The sequence below is a fragment of the Pseudophryne corroboree genome, chromosome 10 (assembly GCF_028390025.1).
Source record: "Pseudophryne corroboree isolate aPseCor3 chromosome 10, aPseCor3.hap2, whole genome shotgun sequence".
Taxonomy (NCBI): Eukaryota; Metazoa; Chordata; class Amphibia; order Anura; family Myobatrachidae; genus Pseudophryne; species Pseudophryne corroboree.
This window is the reverse complement of record NC_086453.1, coordinates 244,977,521-244,999,190: the sequence shown is the minus strand read 5'-3', so window position 1 is coordinate 244,999,190 and position 21,670 is coordinate 244,977,521. Positions and strand designations below refer to the sequence as shown.

The window sequence follows — 21,670 nt, the reverse complement described above, 5'->3', positions numbered from 1 at the left end:
CAGGGCGTTGTATATGGCCTTAACTCCAGGACGTTGATGTGGAGACAAGACTCTAGGCTTGACCAAAGACCTTGGAAATTTCTTCCCAGTGTCACTGCTCCCCAGCCTCGGAGGCTTGCGTCCGTGGTCACCAGGACCCAGTCCTGAATGCCGAACCTGCGACCTTCTAGTAGGTGAGCACTGTTCAGCCACCACAGGAGAGATACCCTGGTCCTGGGAGACAGGGTGATCCTTTGATGCATTTGTAAATGGGACCCGGACCACTTGTCCAAGAGGTCCCATTGAAAAGTCCACGCATGGAACCTGCCGAAAGGGATGGCCTCGTAGGAAGCCACCATCTTCCCCAGGACCCGCGTGCAATGATGCACTGAAACCTTTTTTGGTTTTAATAGGTTCCTGACCATGGCTATGAGTTCCTGAACCTTTTCGATTGGAAGAAAAACCTTTTTCTGGTCTGTGTCTAGAATCAGCCCCAAAAAGGTCAGACGCGTTGTAGGGACTAGCTGGGACTTCGGTATATTGAGAATCCAGCCGTGTATCTGCAACGTCTTCATGGACAGAGACACGCTGTCCAGCAACCTCTCCCGAGATCTCGCCTTTATGAGGAGATCGTCCAAGTATGGGATAATTGTGACCCCCTGCCTGCGCAGGAGCACCATCATTTCCGCCATTACCTTGGTGAAAATTCTCGGGGCTGTGGAAAGCCCAAATGGCAACGTCTGAAATTGGTAGTGACAGTCCTGCACTGCAAATCTCAGGAACGCCTGATGCGGGGGGGAATATCGGAACATGAAGGTAAGCATCCTTTATGTCCAGGGACACCATCCAATCCCCCCCCTCCAGGCTGGCGATGACCGCCCTGAGTGATTCCATTTTGAACTTGAACCTCTTCAAGTACAGGTTCAGAGATTTCAGGTTTAAAATGGGTCTGACCGAACCGTCCGGTTTCGGGACCACAAACAGGGTTGAGTAATATCCCTCTCCTTGCTGGAGATGAGGAACTGTGACAATCACCTGTTGAATATACAATTTTTGGATTGCTGCCAACACTAGCTCCCTCTCTGACGGGAAAACCGGCAGAGCCGATTTGAAAAATCGGCGAGGAGGCAAGTCTTCGAATTCCAGCCTGTATCCCTGAGAAACAATCTCTAATGTCCAGGGATCCACCTGCGAGTGAACCCAGACGTGGCTGAAAAACCGAAGACGAGCCCCCACCAGATCTGCCTCCCCTCGGAAAGCGCCAGCGTCATGCGGTGGACTTTGCAGACGCAGGGGAGGACTTCTGCTCTTGGGAACTAGCTGTGTGCAGCTTTTTTCCCCTGCCTTACCGTCTGGCAACAAAGGATGATCCACGTACCTTCTTGTTTTTATTGGAAAGAAAGGACTGCATTTGATAATGAGGTGCCTTTTTTGTATGCTGCGGGGGGACATAAGGTAATAAATTTGACTTACCAGCCGCAGCCGTAGAGACAAGATCCGAGAGGCCGTCTCCAAACAACTCCACCCCTTTGTAAGGCAAGGACTCCATATGCCGCTTTGAATCGGCATCTCCCGTCCACTGTCGGGTCCACAAGAGCCGCCTAGCAGAAATAGACATAGCATTTATTCTGGAGCTTAATAAACAAATGTCTCTCTGAGCATCCCTCATATACAAGGCAGCATCTCTGATATGCTCTATGGTCATTTGAATGGCGTCCCTATCTAAGGTGTCAATTTCCGTAGATAAGGAATCTGCCCATGCCACAACCGCACTACAAACCCAGGCCGACGCCATAGCCGGTCGAGCAATAGTACCGGAATGATTGTAAATGTGCTTTAAGGTAATTTCCTGCCTGCGATCAGCAGGTTCCTTGAGGGAAGCCGTATCCTGAGAAGGCAGTGCCACCTTTTTGGACAAACGTGTCAGCGCCTTGTCAACTTTTGGCGAAGATTCCCAGCGTATCCTATCAGTTTGTGGAAAAGGATACGCCATGAGAATCCTTTTGGGAACTTGTGGTCTCCTATCCGGAGATTCCCAAGCCTTTTCGCACAAGTCACTTAATTCAAATGAAGATGGAAAAGTGACTTCAGGCTTTTTCCCTTTATACATGTGTACCCTCGTGTCAGGGACAGGGGTTTCCTCAGTAATATGCAAAACCTCTTTAATGGCAATAATCATGTACCGTATACCCTTAGCCACCTTCGGCTGTAATTTTGCATCTTCATAGTCGACACTAGAGTCAGTATCTGTGTCGGTATCTGTGTCATCGATCTGGGATATGGTGCGCTTCTGAGACCCCGAAGGACCTGGCGCCCCAGGGACAGGCATGGACTGGCTACCTGACTGATCCCTAGCTTCTGCCTTGTCTAATATTTTATGCAATAGATTGACATTTGCATTCAAGACATTCAGCATATCCGCCCATTCCGGTGTCGGCGTTGCCGACGGCGACCTGACATTCAAGCACTCCCCCTCCACATTAAGCGAGCCTTCCTCGTCCAATATGTCGACACACGCGTACCGACACACTTCACACACACACAGGGAACCCCTTTCCTGAAGACAGTATCCCTGTCAAGGCCCTTTGGAGAGACAGAGAGAGAGTATGCCAGCACACACCCCAGCGCAATAACCCTGGAGACCAACACAAAATGTTTTTCCCCAGCAGCGCTGTATAATATGTAAACCGCCAATTATGTGCCCCCCCCTCTCTTTTAAGTACCCTTTCACCGTGTGTAAGCAGGGGAGAGTCCGGGGAGCTTCCTCTCAGCAGTGCTGTGGAGAGAAAATGGGCTGGTGAGTGCTGAGGGAGAAGCCCCGCCCCCTCGGCGGCGGGCTTCTGTCCCGCTCAAACTTAGTAAAATATGGCGGGGGCTCTTTTATATACATGTACAGAGCCCACCTGTACATGTATATAGTCTTTTTGCCATGCAGAGGTTTATATTGCTGCCCAGGGCGCCCCCCCCCCCTGCGCCCTGCACCCTTACAGTGACCGGAGTATGTGAGGTGTATGGGAGCAATGACGCACAGCTGCAGTGCTGTGCATTACCTCAGTGAAGCTAAAGGCTTCTGCCGCCTGACAACTTCTGTCTTCTGTACTTCTAGCTCTGTGAGGAGAACGGTGGCGCGGCTCCGGGGGTGGACGCCCAGTAAGAACCTGCGTTCACCCCCTCTGGAGCTAATGGTGTCCAGTAGCCGAGGAAGCAGAGCCTATCTTTGACAAGAAGGTCTGCTCCTCTCTCCTCAGTCCCTCGATGCAGGGAGCCTGTTGCCAGCAGTTCTCCCTGTGAAAAAGAAGTAAAAGGTAGAAAAAAAAATCTAAACAAAAATGCTTCTAGGCAGAGAACTCTGGAGAGCTCTCTGCAGTGCACCCATCTTGCTCTGGGCACAGTGTAAAACTGAGGTCTGGAGGAGGGGCATAGAGGGAGGAGCCAGTGCACACACAGAGTCCAAAGCTTTCTTAAAGTGCCCTATCTCCTGCGGAGCCCGTCTATTCCCCATGGTCCTTACGGAGTCCCAGCATCCCCAAGGACGTTAGAGAAATATATAATCCATAGTCATGTGCCTCAGACTTCCTCTTGCCATTTTGTATGCCCTCCCGCCCTCCCTGATTATTTTTCATTTGTTCTTGTCCTCTACAGTTGGCTCTTGACAGCCAGATTGGCAGGAAGTCGCTACCAACCAGCGGTCAAACAGGCACAAGTGGTCATTGTCGGGCACCCTCTTTAGAAGGACGGCAGGTGTGTCCTTCCCTTGCGGGTTGACATTTAGACGTTCCCCTGCGGGAACCGAACATTTGCCAGAGATAAGAGTGGTGAGGCCAGCACAATGCGGGTTATGCAAAAAGGAGGCGGTGTTTGGTTAGGCCCCTCCTTGGTTTGTTGGATTTCATCTAAGTGACTGGAGCTGGTGTCTGGTGGCGACTTTTCCTTTGCCATCCTCCAATCTAAATTTAACTTTACAATCTAAATTAAGTTCAATTTCAATTACAATTATAGTTTAAAGAGTTGGTCAGCGATCAATAAATATCGTCTGACCTTTAACTCCAGCTACCGTGTCCGTGTCTTTATTTCAGTGTGTGTTGTTTATTTTAGTGATAAGCTAGCTTAAGAAAGGTTTATGTTAATCGCAATAAAGTTATGGGCGCCTTATAATCGTTTCCATTACCAACAGCTACATTGCTGCGCATTATACTTAACTGAGTAGGTGTGCCCATTACATTGCAAAAAATTTGTTCACTTAGGCTGTAATCCTTAATGATAGAATGGCATCATCATCTGGCATGGCATGTGCTTTCATTTATTACCTAATTAGAGGCTGCTATATAAAGGATTCCTCTATAAACAACACTACTGTTTAGGAATGAGATGGTGTAAGTTTGTGCCATCAAGGAGGCAGTATTTTCTAACTACTGTATAGTAAGAATGCTGGGATAGTAGATGCCATAAATTGGCATGTCTTACAAGTGTTTGTTATTAGCATTGTGTTTGGAGCTCCCTTGGAGCTCTCTGTAAGCTGCCCCAATGGGTTCCCTGCATAACGTACTAGATGTATTCCGAAAACTGGAATGCACAGCTAGCAAGGCAGCGTTAGTAACAATGATTTCTCTTACGTCCTAGAGGATACTGGGATCCACATTAGTACCATGGGGTATAGACAGGTCCACTAGGAGCCTTGGGCACTTTAAGAAATCAATAGTGTGCACTGGCTCCTCCCTCTATGCCCCTCCTACCAGACTCAGTTTAGAAAATGTGCCTGGAGGAGCCGGTCACGCTTAGGAAAGCTCCTGAAGAGTTTTCTGCATTTAATTTCTGTTATTTTACAGGCATTGCTGGGTGGCACCAGCATGCCTGCTTCGTGGGACTTAGGGGGGGAACGGCCCAACTTCCTACAGAGTTAATGGTCCCACTTCTCCGCTGACAGGACACTGAGCTCCTGAGGGAGTAATTCGTAAGCCCCACCATGGCAAACGTACCCTCCCGCAGCACGCCGCCACCCCTAACAGAGCCAGAAGATAGAAGAGTGGTGAGCACAACGTCGGCGTCCCGGTTAGCGGGTCGCCGGTGGGAATGGCGGCACAAGGGTAGGAGCGCAGTGCTGATGCAGGCTGCGCTCCAGGGGGCTCAGGAGGACATGCAAATAAGTGTGGCCCGCTGTGAGTGGCACGCTGATCCACCAATGATTACTCACACTAGCCAACATACTTAACAGTTCTAACCCTCTATTAAGCACACTAAGACCTCAGGCCAGTATAAAAAAAACTGGGAAGCCGCGTGCCAATACGGTGGCGGGGCTTTACTATGAGCGGATCCAGCAGCTCACCAGCGCCATTTTCCCTCTGCAGCTTAAAATGACAGGAATCACAGGAAAGCGCAGCTCCTCCACAAAGACTCCACGTCTCCTCAGCGGTACCGGGGGGTCTTAGAAGGGGGGGAGTGTTGTAGAATACTAAGCCCTATTAAGGGACTTAGAGTGGCGACCCAGCTGAGTTTTACTTGGCTACAAGGGCGCGGTGTGGCTGGCTCCATTTTCTGTGTCTCCCTGTGGGCTCTGTGTGGGTTAAACTGTGTTTTCACCTTCTGTGTGTAGGTGTGTGTGTGTCCCTTTACGTTACCATGTCCAGGGACTGTGTTTCCTGCACAGCAGAGTGTCTGTCCTCCCCCGAAGATTCACTACCGTGTACCCAGGATAGTAAACATTCTCTGGCTAGTGGGGCAGAACCCCCATGGTTAAATTCCATTAAAGGAATTATATCTGATATTTCTACTAAATTATCCTATACTGAGAAAGAGACACAATACTGAAGACAGTCTATGCATCATCACGATAGAGATTCAGTTCCCATACTAGCGTCTCAGAGCCCTGCCATTTGCCCACAAAAGCGTACTCTGGCCCAGCTCATGCAGGCTGATACTGATGATGATACATCAGACCCAGAGGAGGGTGAAGTGGATGCGAGTGGGGGGGATGCTGTCCTGTCACAAGGAATACAGGCCCTGATAGAAGCTATCAGAAATGTCCTGCACATTTCTGACAAGATGGCGGAGGTAGAGGAGGAATCTTATTTTAATGTAAAAAAGAAATCCTCAGCTACTTTTCCTGCATCAAAGGAAATGAATGCCCAGTTTGAAGAAACTTGGGTAAATCCTGACAAAAAGTTTCAGATCCCTAAAAGGTTAATTACATCCCTTCACTTTCCTCTGGAGGATAGAAAGAAATGGGAAAACCCGCCGATTGTGGACACATCGGTATCTAGGTTGTCACGTAAGATAGTCTTACCTGTTCCTGGGGCAGCATCCTTAAAGGACACGGCTGACCGCAAGATTGAGACCACTCTCAAATCTTTATACCCTGCTGCTGGGGTGGCCCAGAGACCCACTATTGCTTGTGCATGGATCACTAGGGCTATTGCTAAATGGTCAGGTAACCTAATTGACGGATTAGATTCCTTGCCTAGGGGGGAGATCATTTTACTCCTACAGCATATTCAGGACTCTGCTAACTTTATGGTGGAGGCCATAAAGTAAATTGGTTTGCTCAACGCACGCACCACTGGCATGGCAGCATCAGCAAGCAGGGGCTTGAGGCTGCGCCAGTGGACTGCGGATGCGGATTCCAGAAAAGGCGTGGAAAGCCTACAATTCACAGGCGAGGCCCTTTTTGGAGATGAACTGTATACGTGGATATCTAAGGCTACGGCGGGTACGTCTATGTACCTTCCTTCCGCAGCACCCCCAGCTAGGAAAACCTACTCTGCAGTCCTTTCAGACAGCGAAGTTTAAAGGCAAACCCAAAGGTTCTTCTACAGCCTTCAAAGGAAAGCAGCTGCAGGTTCTCAGGAACAGACCTCCGGGTCTGCTTCCTCAACGCCTTCAGCATGACGGTGAACTGCACTGCCTGGAAGACAGGCAGGTGGGAGCCTGGTTACGTTATTTCAGTCACGTTTGGGCAGCATCATGCCAGGATACCTGGGTCAAAGACCTTATCGCCCGGGGATATAGACTGGAGTTTCAGGAACTCCCACCTCACAGATTCTTCAAATCAGGCTTACCAGCTTCTCCAGGAGCAGGTATGACTTTGCAGGCAGCAATTCAGAAACTGGTACAAACTCAGGTCATTGTCCCAGTTCCACTTCAATTACAAAACAAGGGTTATTACTCCAACCTGTTTGTAGTACCGAAACCGTCCGGTTCGGTAAGGCTCATTTTAAACCTCAAGTCACTGAACCCGTACTTAAGGGTGTTCAAGTTCAAGATGGAGTCTCTGAGAGCGGTGATCTCAGGTTTGGAGGAGGGGGAATTTCTGGTGTCTCTGGACATCAAGGATGCGTACCTTCATATTCCGATTTGGCCGCCTCATCAAGCTTATCTACGGTTTGCACTGCAGTACTGTTACTACCAGTTTCAGGCCCTGCCATTTGGCCTCTCCACGGCACCGAGGGTGTTCACCAAGGTAATGGATGAGATGATGTTTCTTCTCCGCAAGCTGAGAGTGAACATACTACCGTACCTGGATGACCTGCTGATAAAAGCACCATCAAGGGAGAGGTTGTTGGACAGCATTGTCCTTTCAACCCGACTACTCCAGGATCATGGGTGGATCCAACACGGAGGCTTCCGTTCCTGGGAATGATACCTGATACAGAGGAAAAGGCATTGGTAATCCAGTCAATGGTGCGGGATGTTCTAAAACCAACCCGGATATCGGTGCATCTATGCATTCGCCTTCTGGGGAAGATGGTAGCCTCTTACGAGGCTCTGCAGTACGGAAGGTTTCATGCAAAGCCCTTCCAGCTGGATCTGTTGGACAAATGGTCCGGATCGCATCTTCACATGCACCAGAGGATACGTCTGTCGCCAAAAGCCAGGATTTCTCTTCTGTGGTGACTTCAGACTTCACACCTGACTGAGGGTCGAAGGTTCGGGATTCAAAATTGGATTCTGCTAACCACAGACGCAAGCCTCAGAGGTTGGGGAACAGTCACCCAGGGGGAACAGTTCCAAGGAAAATGGTCAAGTCAGGAAACCATCCTTCCGATCAACATTCTGGAGCTAAGGGCCATATACAACGCCCTTCGACAGGCATCGCATCTTCTTCAAGATCACACCATTCAAGTTCAGTTGGACAATGTGACGGCAGTAACATACATAAACCGACAGGGCAGAAACGAAGAGCAAAGCAGCAATGTCAGAGGTAACAAGGATTCTCCTCTGGGCAGAAAGACACGCGGTGGCGCTGTCGACAATCTTCATTCCAGGAGTAGACAACTGGGAAGCGGACTTCCTCAGCAGACACGACCTCCACCCAGGAGAGTTGGACCTCCACCCGCAAGTGTTCGAGTCCTTGACACATCGATGGGGAATTCCACAAATAGACATGATGGCCTCTCGCCTCAACAAGAAGCTTAAGCGGTATTGTTCCAGGTTGAGAGAACCACAAGCAGTGGCGGTGGACGCTCTGGTGACTCCATGGGTCTACCAGATGGTTTACGTGTTTCCACCTCTTCCATTGATCCCCAGAATTCTTAAAAGAATAAAAAGGGAAAAGGTTCAAGCAATTCTCATTGCTCCAGACTGGCCAAGAAGGGCCTGGTACCCAGATCTCCTGGAGATGCTTCTAAAGGACCCATGGCCTCTGCCTCTTCGAGAGGATCTTCTACAACAGTGGCCGTTCGTCTATCAAGACTTAACACTGCTACGTTTGACGGCATGGAGGTTGAACGTCAAATCCTAGCCCGGAAGGGAATTCCGGACAAGGTTATTCCAACCCTGATCCAAGCCAGGAAAGGGGTAACGTCTAAACATAACTACCGTATTTGGAAATGATACTGTATGTCTTGTGGTATAAAAACAGGAAATTTCCTACAGTGGAATTTCAACTGATACGTTTTCTCTTTTTTCTACAGTCAGGCGTGCATGGGGGCCTACAGTACGTTTGGGCTCCATAAAAGTCCAGATTTCGGCCTTATCCATTTTCTTCTGAAATAATTGGCTTCCCTCCCTGAGGTTCAGACGTTCTTGAAGGGTGTTCTGCACATCCAACCGCCCTTTGTGCCTCCCACGGCACCATGGGATCTCAACGTGGTGTTGCAGTTTCTACAATCAGAATGGTTTGAGCCTTTACAGGAGGTTGACGTAAAGTTTCTTACATGGAAGACCGTTACACTGTTGGCCTTAGCTTCCGCAAAGGCGTGTGTCGGAACTGGGGGCGTTGTCTCAAAAAAGCCCCTATTTGAATTTTCATGAAGATAGAGCTGAACTCAGAACTCGTCTGCATTTCATATCAACCAACCTATTGTGGTCCGGTGCTTACTGGCACCTCTGCTACCTCAAAGTCCTTGGATGTTGTGAGGGCTTTGAAGATCTATGTGAAGCAGGCAGCTCGTCACAGAAAATTTGACTCGCTGTTTGTTCTCTATGATCCCAAGAAAATTGGGCGTCCTGCTTCAAAGCAGTCTCTTGCTCGCTGGATCGCAGGTTTGCCATGTCCAAAATGTGTACAGTCCCACTCTACTCAGTTGGTGGGTTCTTCCTGGGTGGCTGCCCGGGGTGTCTCAACTTTACAGCTCTGCTGAGCAGCTACTTCGTCGAGTTCGAAGACGTTTGCTAAGTTTTATAAGTTCGATACTTTGGCCTCTGGGGACCTTCAGTTTGGTCAATTAATTCTGCAGGAACCTCAGCACTCTCCCATCCGGTTAGGGAGCTTTGGTACATCCCCATGGCCAGGGGCTGGCTGGCAACTTTCAGCCTTGGGGGGAGGACTCAAGCAAGTGGCCCAGCTTTTCACAGAGAATCTGCAGCCAGGTGGCCCTGGAACACTGAAATTGCACTGGCCCGGGGGGCAGATGGCACCTTGCCCCTGCCCATGGTACTAATGTGGACCCCAGTATCATTTAGGACGTAAGAGAAAATAGGATTTTAATTACCTACCAGCAAATTCTTTTCTCGTAGTCCATAGAGGATACTGGGCACCCGCCCAGTGCTTCTTGTTTCCTGCACTCTTACTTCGTTAAGTATTGTTGTTGTTTAAGCTGTTGCTGTTCCTGTTCAAGTTTGGTTAGCATGGCTTTCCTCTTGTTTGTGTGTGCTGTTTCGAATCTCACCACTGATCTGTTACATCCTTCCTCAGGATATGCCCGTCTCCTCGGGCACAGCTTCTAGACTGATAGGGGGGAACAGAGGGACGAGCCAGTGCAAACTATTGATTTCTTAGAGTGCCCAAGGCTCCTAGTGCCGTCTATACCCCATGGTACTAATGTGGACCCCAGTATCCTCTACGGACTGCGAGAAAAGGATTTACCGGTAGGTAATTAAAATCCTATTTTCTATCTCACCCTTATTTGTATTCTACTAGTATTAAATATGATCATAAGACACTTGTGATTAACTCTGTATGGTACAATAGCTTAGTACTATATACCTACGGTATACTACTACTACTACTACTACTACTACTAATAATAATAATAACTACAACAATAACTGCAATGGTAACTCGCAGTACTGCATACATTACAAACAGTAAGGGTAAGTCCAGAACTTACAGACTGAGGAAAGGAACCAGCAGGAGAGTTATTAAAAACTGTCCTGTTTGTTTTGGTCCTGATTCCATCTTCATTTTCCTTCTTCTTTAAAAGAGCAAGTTTTTGATCTGCTTTTGCAATGATATGTTCTTGAGAGGTTGCGTCATCAGAACTTAGGCCTTGTATAATTTCAGCTGTAAAGGAAAAAAGTGCAGTTTTAGTCACAGAAATTCATGGATTTACAATTATACCTTAATACTATTGTATTATTTATCATTATATTTAGAAGCTGCCCCAAGGGTCCCTTTGCAACTATTACAGAGGTATAGAACTGACCAATAGTAACATAATTACAGACTGACACAAACAGTTTCACACATGTAGGTATAGCATACTTATGTAGGAGAGTCGGCTTTGCTCATAGGAGATTACAATCAATAGGGAGAAATGGACACGGAAAGGAGAACACAGTTAGGAGGAGTGTAAACTAGAAAACAAATTGAGATTTAAAGGTAGTTTACCATGCTTAAGTTTTGACCAGTATTAATGCAAGCATTAAACTGTGAGTTCTAGCTCTTGATAAGCAAGTAATGGTGATTTGAAGTTGATGGTTAGTACTGTATATATGAAGCTGAAACCCAGATGGCCTATAGCGGCTAGACTATACATCTGAGATCTAGTAGATGACTATATATACTGTATATAATCCTAAACCAAAGGTAGTGACTTGTATAGACAAAGGGCCAAAGGTGGTAACTAGTATATAATGCAAAGCCCCACTTGGTGTATAATGTACAATACTCAGTTCTGGGTATGATAACAAATTAATATTTCTAAGCGCCATCTGGTGATCTGTATAATACTGAGCCCCAGATGGTGAATAGTGTTCAATCCAGAATGAAAGGTACTGTATATTGGGCCTGATTTAGGATGGTTAGCAAACCAAAAAAGTACTCTATTGGGCAAAACCATGTGCAGGGGAAGCAGATGTAACATGTGCAGAGAGAGTTAGATTTAGGTGGCATGTGTTCAAACTGAAATCTAAATTGCAGTGTAAAAATAAAGCAGAAAGTATTTACCCTGCACAGAAATAATATAACCCACCCAAATCTAACTCTATCTGCAATGCTGAATCCCAGGTTGTAACTGGTATACAAAGCCAATGTGGGTGTAGCTAAAGCATATGGTGAGATATCACATGTGTGTTACTGGGCATCCACTTGAAATTAACATGAGGCAATATAAGTAAAGTATAGCTTTTCCCCATAAACAAAGTTCCATGGTAAGATCATCTTCGGAGCTCCCATATACTGTAGAAAAGGCTAAAACTATCTGGCTGATGTGACTATATATTAATAATGTGGATAACAAGACCATCGCCTCTCCACAGCAAAAATTAAATGATGAATAATCCCGATATTTTGCAACCAATTAACAAATGGTAAGGAATACAGTCACCACTCACCACACCAGATGGGAGAGTCAAATACCAATAATAACATTGGGGGATATTCAATTTCAGTAAGAAGTTCCGACACGGAAAGACAGCACTTTCCGCCGATAATCGGAACTTTACGACACTTCAATATTCAATTAAAGTGCTGTTTTTCCGCCATGTCGAAAAACACATGGATGAGCGAAATCTCAGCTTATCCATGTGTTTTCGACCCTGCTGTGATCGAAAACGGTCCATTTTTAACCATTTATTTTCGCCCATAAGAGAGGGCGGAAATTAATGGTCGGAATGGAAGGGAAAACGGGAGGAAACAGCCCACTCTTGCATACTGAAGTGTCAGATCCTCTCCGTCGGAGAGGATCCGACTGTAATTGAATATACCCCATAAAAAGAATGACGAAGTTACTGTATCTAGCTATGAATTTGCTTTAAAATAGAATAAATTTTAATTTCTGATATTAAAAAAATGTGAATAATAGGGATAAAATCTGAGCAGGCGCACATGTTGTCATGTGGACTCTCCCCTGGGCATACTTCTTTATACTAGTGATCCTCGGGATCCGAACCCGCCCGAACTTCACCTTTTTTTTCACGGGTCCGAGCAACTCGGATCCTCCTGCCTTGCTCGGTTAACCCGATCGCGCCCGAACGTCATCATCCCGCGGTCGGATTCTCGCGAGATTCGTTTTCTATATAAGGAGCTGCGCGTCGCCGCCATTTTTCACTCGTGCATTGGAGATGATCGCGAGAGGACGTGGCTGGCGTCCTCTCAGTTTCTATGTTCAGTGGGTTGCAAATTGTGCTGCAAATATCTGTGCTCAGTGTGCTGCAAATATCTGTGCTCAGTGTGCTGCAAGTGCAAATATCTACGTTCTCTGCCTAAAAAACGCTCCATATCTGACTGTGCTCAGTGTGCTGCAAATATCTGTGCTCAGTGTGCTAATTGCTTTATTGTGGGGACTGGGGACCAGCAGTATTATATAGTAGGAGGACAGTGCAGAGTTTTGCTGACCAGTGACCAGTGACCACCAGTATTATACGTTCTCTGCCTGAAAGACGCTCCATATCTGTGCTTCATTGTAGTATATAGTAGGAGGACAGTGCAGAATTTTGCTGACCACCAGTATAACTATATATATAGCAGTACGGTACAGTAGTCCACTGCTCTACCTACCTCTGTGTCGTCAAGTATACTATCCATCCATACCTGTGGTGCATTTCAGTTTTGCACAGTTTGCTGACCACCAGTATATACTATATAGCAGTACGGTACAGAAGGCCACTGCTCTACCTACCTCTGTGTCGTCAAGTATACTATCCATCCATACTTGTGGTGCATTTCAGTTTTGCACAGTTTGCTGACCACCAGTATATACTATATAGCAGTACGGTACAGTCGGCCACAACTCTACCTACCTCTGTGTCGTCAAGTATACTATCCATCCATACCTGTGGTGCATTTCAGTTTTGCACAGTTTGCTGACCACCAGTATATACTATATAGCAGTACGGTACAGTAGGCCACTGCTCTACCTACCTCTGTATCATCAAGTATACTATCCATCCATACCTGTGGTGCATTTCAGTTGTGCGCAGTATATATAGTAGTAGGCCATTGCTATTGATATATTACTGGCATATAATTCCACACATTAAAAAATGGAGAACAAAAATGTGGAGGGTAAAATAGGGAAAGATCAAGATCCACTTCCACCTCGTGATGAAGCTGCTGCCACTAGTCATGGCCGAGACGATGAAATGCCATCAACGTCATCTGCCAAGGCTGATGCCCAATGTCATAGTAGAGAGCATGTAAAATCCAAAAAAATAAAGCTCAGTAAAATGACCCAAAAATCTAAATCAAAATCGTCTGAGGAGAAGCGTAAACTTGCCAATGTGCCATTTTACGACACGGAGTGGCAAGGAACGGCTGAGGCCCTAGCCTATGTTCAAGGCTAGTGGTTCAGCTTCACCTGAGGATGGAAGCACTCATCCTCCAGCTAGAAAACTTAAAAGAGTTAAGATGGCAAAAGCACAGCAAAGAACTGTGCGTTCTTCTAAATCACAAATCCCCAGGGAGAGTCCAATTGTGTCGGTTGCGATGCCTGACCTTCCCAACACTGGACGGGAAGAGGTTGCGCCTTCCACCATTTGCACGCCCCCTGCAAGTGCTGGAAGGAGCACCCGCAGTCCAGTTCCTGATAGTCAAATTGAAGATGTCACTGTTGAAGTACACCAGGATGAGGATATGGGTGTTGCTGGCGCTGGGGAGGAAATTGACAAGGAGGATTCTGATGGCGAGGTGGTTTGTTTAAGTCAGGCACCCAGGGAGACACCTGTTGTCCGTGGGACAAATATTGCCATTGAGTAGGAGGACAGTGCAGAATTTTGCTGACCACCAGTATAACTATATATATAGCAGTACGGTACAGTAGTTCACTGCTCTACCTACCTCTGTGTCGTCAAGTATACTATCCATCCATACCTGTGGTGCATTTCAGTTTTGCACAGTTTGCTGGCCACCAGTATATACTATATAGCAGTACGGTACAGAAGGCCACTGCTCTACCTACCTCTGTGTCGTCAAGTATACTATCCATCCATACCTGTGGTGCATTTCAGTTTTGCACAGTTTGCTGACCACCAGTATATACTATATAGCAGTACGGTACAGTAGGCCACTGCTCTACCTACCTCTGTATCGTCAAGTATACTATCCATCCATACCTGTGGTGCATTTCAGTTGTGCGCAGTATATATAGTAGTAGGCCATTGCTATTGATATATTACTGGCATATAATTCCACACATTAAAAAATGGAGAACAAAAATGTGGAGGGTAAAATAGGGAAAGATCAAGATCCACTTCCACCTCATGATGAAGCTGCTGCCACTAGTCATGGCCGAGACGATGAAATGCCATCAACGTCATCTGCCAAGGCTGATGCCCAATGTCATAGTAGAGAGCATGTAAAATCCAAAAAAATAAAGCTCGGTAAAATGACCCAAAAATCTAAATCAAAATCGTCTGAGGAGAAGCGTAAACTTGCCAATGTGCCATTTTACGACACGGAGTGGCAAGGAACGGCTGAGGCCCTGGCCTATGTTCAAGGCTAGTGGTTTAGCTTCACCTGAGGATGGAAGCACTCATCCTCCTGCTAGAAAACTTAAAAGAGTTAAGATGGCAAAAGCACAGCAAAGAACTGAGCATTCTTCTAAATCACAAATCCCCAAGGAGAGTCCAATTGTGTCGGTTGCGATGCCTGACCTTCCCAACACTGGATGGGAAGAGGTTGCGCCTTCCACCATTTGCACGCCCCCTGCAAGTGCTGGAAGGAGCACCCGCAGTCCAGTTCCTGATAGTCAAATTGAAGATGTCACTGTTGAAGTACACCAGGATGAGGATATGGGTGTTGCTGGCGCTGGGGAGGAAATTGACAAGGAGGATTCTGATGGCGAGGTGGTTTGTTTAAGTCAGGCACCCAGGGAGACACCTGTTGTCCGTGGGACAAATATTGCTATTGAGTAGGAGGACAGTGCAGAATTTTGCTGACCACCAGTATAACTATATATATAGCAGTACGGTACAGTAGTTCACTGCTCTACCTACCTCTGTGTTGTCAAAGTCAGAAAAATATCACGCTGCACACTGCCATATATGCACCTCATGCGTGTGCCCGCTGCACGTGCATGAGCCCTCCCGTGAGTGTGTATACTCGCGGTCGCGTGCACTCGCGGACGCGCGGTATGCGCATTTACGGTAGAGTTTGTGTTCGTCTAGCGGGCGACTCAATCGTAACATATTTTATTCATATAATGTATTTTGTAGATTATGGTCCCTTTGATAGAATCTGAAAGTTTAGTTAATGTAGTATGTTCGGGGACAAAGAGATCCCTCTTTGTTTGATACGAAGGGTCAGACAGGGGTTACACAGTGGTGTTTAGTATCCATCGGAAGAGAATATAATTAGCAATATTCCGGTGTTGGTTTGAAGCGGATTAATCGCTCGTGCGTATAGTTATGGACATAAGAAGTTTATGGACATTTACTATATTTGCACTTTATTACCCATGCGGCGGGAAACCCAGTTTCCCACCCACCTGAGCAGTTAGGAATAGTCACAGCCCACCTGTATGAACCAACCTATGACCTTTTGTTATAATGCGAAGACGAATTCCTGTGTCCAATGAACAATAAGGATGTAGGGACCATTGTACTGTATTGTGTGTAGTGTATAAAAGGACAAGCCGATCTGGGCCAGCTCTCTACTCTCTTCAACGGTTCTCATTGCTGATAATCGGGAGCTGGATATCCAGAAAGGCCCTTGCGATTGTTTCCCCTGGTGCGTAAGTTCTCTGCAACCATATAGTCTCTTATTTAATGTTATAAGCCATTCTCTCTCTCCTTCCCCCCTTTAAATGTATTTGTATCTGTATTGTATTTTATGTGTAGTGATTCGGTTAGGTATTTTATGTTATCTTGGTAGTGTATGACTTGTATTGTATTATTCTTTTGCAATTGAACGTTCATTCTCTTCCTTAAAGGTGTTGTGACCTTAGACCGGTATTAGAGTGTTTATTATATTGCTAAAGGGTTCTCAGAGCGTCACATACGCTCATACAGCTTTTAAGCTAACAAGGTTACACTGTGTTGCATTTACACCTTATCACTGCACAAGGGTTTACAGTATAAGTACATTGTATATGGTATAGTTATAAAGGTTTAACACTGTGAGCGTCAGCGCCGCTTGTGATCTCCTCGTGGTCCCGAGCGTCCGCTACGCTGGTAGCGTATCATTACGTTAGTCGGCAGCCTATAGCGTGCTTGCCTTTACGCTCTAAGCCGTGAGCGAACGTGCCGCTCGTGCGTCTCATCCACGGCTAAGCGTTCGTTATGCTACGTGCGTACTCTTACGGTATTCCATACGCCAATTGCGTACTGTGTTCTTTAACCTTTTAGAGTGTTTTATACAAGGTATATTACAGGCATTGTCAATTGGGCACTCGCCCGCTCTTCACATATCTGCACTAGGTAATTCCAGCAGACATTATCGGTCAGCAAAAGGCGGGAGGTAATATTCCTCGTAGTGCTGACCAGATAAGCGTCTGCTTCGCTTAGTAAGGAGTGCTGAAGGAATCCGGAACCAAAAGGTAGGAACAGTACGTTATTGTCTTTTAAAACCTGTTTAGTTTCTGTTTTGCGAACATACGCATAAATACACACACCTGTATTCCTTGGTTAGTATTATTTGTCCGTATTTCATTCTCCTGATTGCCACACATTAGTGATAACGTGTTGAGACATTTGTTGTTATTAATAGTTAAAAGTAATATTTAAGGGAATAATTGTAAAAGGCACGCACACAATCTCGCCTAGAATACAAGGGAGATTTGAGTGGTGGTCAGTGAAGGATTACTGTTAAAGATCATTCACATTGATAAACGTGTAGTGTGTAACTGTGGACGTACTTGGTCTGTGTACACGTGTCCTTACAAGGGCCGGGCGTACGCAGCAAGGGTCGACGCACGGAGCGTGTATTACGCAACGGAGCGTACGAATACGCCCACATGATACAAACCGCACGATAGTATTGTTTAGTAAGCGATAAGGAAGTAACGCGAAAATAACACAAATTTATCTCAAATCCAAAAGTTTAAAAGTTAAAAGAAAAAGACTTTCTCTGTTGCAATTCTTCTGGGTTAGGCTAATACCGAATTAAAGGATTTCTGCGCAGAAATAAAAATTAAAGTGTACATGTGGTAAGAGTGTGTGTATATATAAGATTTCTCTTTTATTACGGAAGTGGGAACCATAGGCCAGTAGAAAGAGGTACACCAGCGAGAGTGATATCGTGGGGTGGCTTGGGAGGCGTCCCTTGTTAGTCTCGACATATTAATGAGCAGTAGAATTTGCTGTACATAACAGACCAGGAGGTCACAGACCAGGAGGTCACAGACCAGGAGGTCACAGAACAAGAGGTTCAGGTACAGCAGATTAGAAGTAGAGAAGCACAACCGAAGAGGGTTGGTGCGAGACCCATATAGGCCAACAAAGCTCAAGGCTGAAGGAATTCGCAGCAGAAATTTTCGATTCCACTGATCGTTCCGCACATAAGATTAGTTGCTTGTGTGCAGATACGATTGTACCGCATGTGATTGTGTGCATTAGCGTGTCTTGAATTCAGAAGAACGCTACTTGCACATTGTTAACGTGATTTGTTTAATTTTTTTTATTTTAAGGGAAGTAGCCTGATCACTCAGGGACATTCCAGCGACTGACACTTGCTGGGGAGGGTAAGACACTCCCACACGCCCGAGCAAGTAGACGTACTTAGGTGCCCTAGGCTGGGTACGGAACCTCTGGGAACTTTGGTCGCCGTATTGGCCAGCGTGGACGGGAGTTAAGTGGGCGGACTTCGGAGCAAAACCCCCACCGCAGCCTTACCCCGAGCATCTTGGTTTTTGTAAGGGTTGCCGGAGACCCTGATTTGAAGTCAGAGGTAGTGAAAGCAGCACCTGCAGAGATGGGGGCCAGTTGTTCAGGTAAGGGCGATCAACCCCGGTTCAGGTTGATTTGGTAAACCGACCAATCGGGTCGGCAAGGTATATCATGTGTGAGAAATATGGTCATCACACAGAAATGTTGTGCAATGAATGGGAAAGGATGACTGTGCATGACGGGGAAAAGTTTCCCCGGGTAGGTAGTTTTAACCCAGAAGTGTTACAGAATTTAAGGAGAAGAGTGTGCCTGATTAAATCTTCAAAAAGGCGTATTAAACATTATGGTTATTTAACATTGTGGCAACAGGAAGGTGAAATACAAAGGGGGTTGGCGCAAGCCACTGGATCTAACCCTATCAGGAAACTGATAGCCACTGCTCCCCCACCACCATACATACCTGGAGAGAAATTGGTTGCAGAGAATGGCACTCAGGGTTATGTTAAATGTGTAGAAGTTAAGGATAATGTAACCAAAGTAATTAATGCTAACACTAATCCGTGCAAGTTGTACCCTGTTTTGAACTTTCCCCAGGATTGTGACCAAGAGGATGAGCCCACAACAATATCAGCACTCTCCCTAGCAGCCACCATATCAGAAACAGCAGTAGGCACGACTCAACCCGTAAGATTAGCATCAAAGGCCCCTAGCGGAGGGACAGGTGAGGTCGTATCGACTGGTAAGTACGGCACCATGCACTACGCTGAAACCATTTCACCAAGTATTGTAGAATCTACACAGACAGATGTTATTAAACTCAATCCCGTTAGGGTAATAGCAGTGCCAAATGGGAAGACTGATACTTCAGGGGCAACCCCTATCAGAAACATCGCCATGCACTGTCCCTCTTCCCGAACGGAATTGAGGTCAATGATGTCTGAATTCCCTGATCCTAGAAAAGACTTAGCTGCATGTCAAAAGTATATTAGAGAGCTAGGAAATTCTGCAGAGCCAAATAACAAAGATTGGAGGACAGTTTTGAGGGCATGTTTACCCCCCAGTGTTGATCCGTTAAAGTTTATCGCTGATTGCAAGTTAGATGAGTAAGTACCACTAACAGATGAATATAATCAGGATAATGTAAAGAGAATCAACTTACAGTTAGGAGTATATTTTCCTGCAGTTGTAAAGTGGAATAAAATCTTTACAATAAAACAAAAAGAAGGTGAATCCACATCAGAGTATTTTCACCGGGCTCTGCAGGATATGGCTAGGTACACTGGTATAGATGACATTAAAACTAATGTACACCACAGGGAAGTAGCTGTTTCAGTATTAATGGACGGGCTAAAAGAGGTTTTAAGGAATAGAATACAAACCACTAGGCCTGATTGGAGAGGTATGTCGGTGGATGCATTGGGAGAGGCTGCTGCTGGGCATGATCGGAATATCATCAGACACAGGGAGTCACAGAGTGATAAGTTAATGGCTGTGAGCATACAGGCCCTCACTACCCGGCCACCTCAGCCTAGAACTGTGACCCCTGTGGGTAAGTCAAGAGGTATAAAATGTTATAGTTGTCACAGAGAGGGACACATGTCACGTGATTGTAAAGTAAGACCAATACAAAATTCATATCAATCCTATAGACAACGACCTGATACGAGACACTGGGATCAAGGACCGAAAGGGCGGAGTTATGAGCCACATGCAGGGGAAACAAAAAGGTATCCCCCAAGAAGAGACTGGCAAATCTCTGATAGTTCCCATCTACCCCCACCACAAGTAATTGCTGCCAGCGCGATTCAGGGAGGTCACCATACCCAATAGGGGTGTGGCCACACCTGTAATCTGCAGCCAGTGAAATTGATTGCAAGTCTTGGAAGTGAACCCGAGATCAAAATTGATGTAGCTGGTAAATCATTAAATTTCCTTGTAGATACGGGGGCGGCCAAATCAGTGATAAATTCGACAGTGGGCATGAGAACCACTGGTAAAACAATTCCAGCCATGGGAGTAACGGGAGTAGTACAGCACTACCCTGTTAGCAAACCAGCAGAGATTACAATAGGGCCCTTGCATACCAAGCATTCCTTTTTGCTGGCTGCATCGGCACCGACTAATCTCCTGGGAAGAGATTTATTGTGTAAAATGGGGTGCGTCATTTATTGTACTCCTGAAGGTGTATTCTTAGACATACCTGAGAATCACGCTCAGGAAGTACGAGACATGCTAGACTCCCCATCAAAATTAATGTCACAGACCGTTATGATAAATAGGAGTTCATCCCAGGTAGAAGAAATGACATCCCAAATACCAGAGTCACTTTGGACTAAAGATGGACAAGACACTGGATTAATGGCAAACGTAGCTCCAGTAGTTGTGCAAGTAAAAGATGGTAGGATAGCTCCAAAAATCCCACAATACCCTCTGAAGCCAGAGGTGGAGTTAGGAGTATACCCCGTAATAGAGCGCTTGCTACAACAGGGCATTCTGGTAAGAACATCCAGCACTGCCAATAGTCCCATCTTCCCTGTGAAAAAGAGTGGGGGGAGGGGTTACAGGCTAGTGCAGGATCTAAGGGGGATTAACAAAATAGTTGAGAGTCAGTTCCCCGTAGTGCCAAATCCAGCTGTCATCCTTATGCAAATCCCTCCCACTGCGAAATTTTTCACTGTTATTGACCTCTGCTCCGCCTTCTTCTCGGTACCTCTGCACCCTGACAGCCAATATTTGTTTGCATTCACATACAGAGGAGTCCAATACACATGGACTCGATTACCACAAGGTTTCATAGACAGCCCAAGTATATTTTCACAGGCTTTGCATGATTGTTTACAGTCTTTCCAACCAGAGAGTGGATCAGTATTGATCCAATATGTGGATGATTTACTACTATGTTCAGATTTACTGGAAGCGTCCCTGAAAGATACAAAACAGCTCCTGTTTCATCTTTCAGACACAGGACACAAGGTTTCCAAAGACAAGTTGCAATTATGCCAGACTAAAGTAAAATATCTGGGACACTGTCTGACACAAGGACTGAGACACCAGACCGCTGATAGAATTCAAGCAATTCGAGACATGACTCTGCCACAAACCCAGCAACAGATCAGAACGTTTCTAGGAATGTGTGGGTATTGCCGTAACTGGATCTCAGGTTTTTCCATTCTAGCACTACCTTTGCAGGAGATGGTCTCATCAAACAAACCTGATCGGATTTCGCATACAGACGAATCCGAGATGGCATTTGAGAGACTTAAACAGTGCCTAA

General features: G+C 46.2%; 1 protein-coding gene across 6 annotated transcripts in view; it reads right to left on the bottom strand.

Annotated features, from left to right (window-relative positions):
- Positions 1–21,670, bottom strand: part of TTC12 (tetratricopeptide repeat domain 12) — a 344,406-nt gene that overhangs the window by 248,778 nt on the left and 73,958 nt on the right. For all 6 annotated transcript variants that reach the window (XM_063943179.1, XM_063943178.1, XM_063943181.1 and 3 more), the window contains one exon: positions 10,524–10,696. In XM_063943179.1, the coding sequence (XP_063799249.1) occupies positions 10,524–10,696 (173 nt within the window). The remainder of the gene's footprint in view (positions 1–10,523; positions 10,697–21,670) is intronic.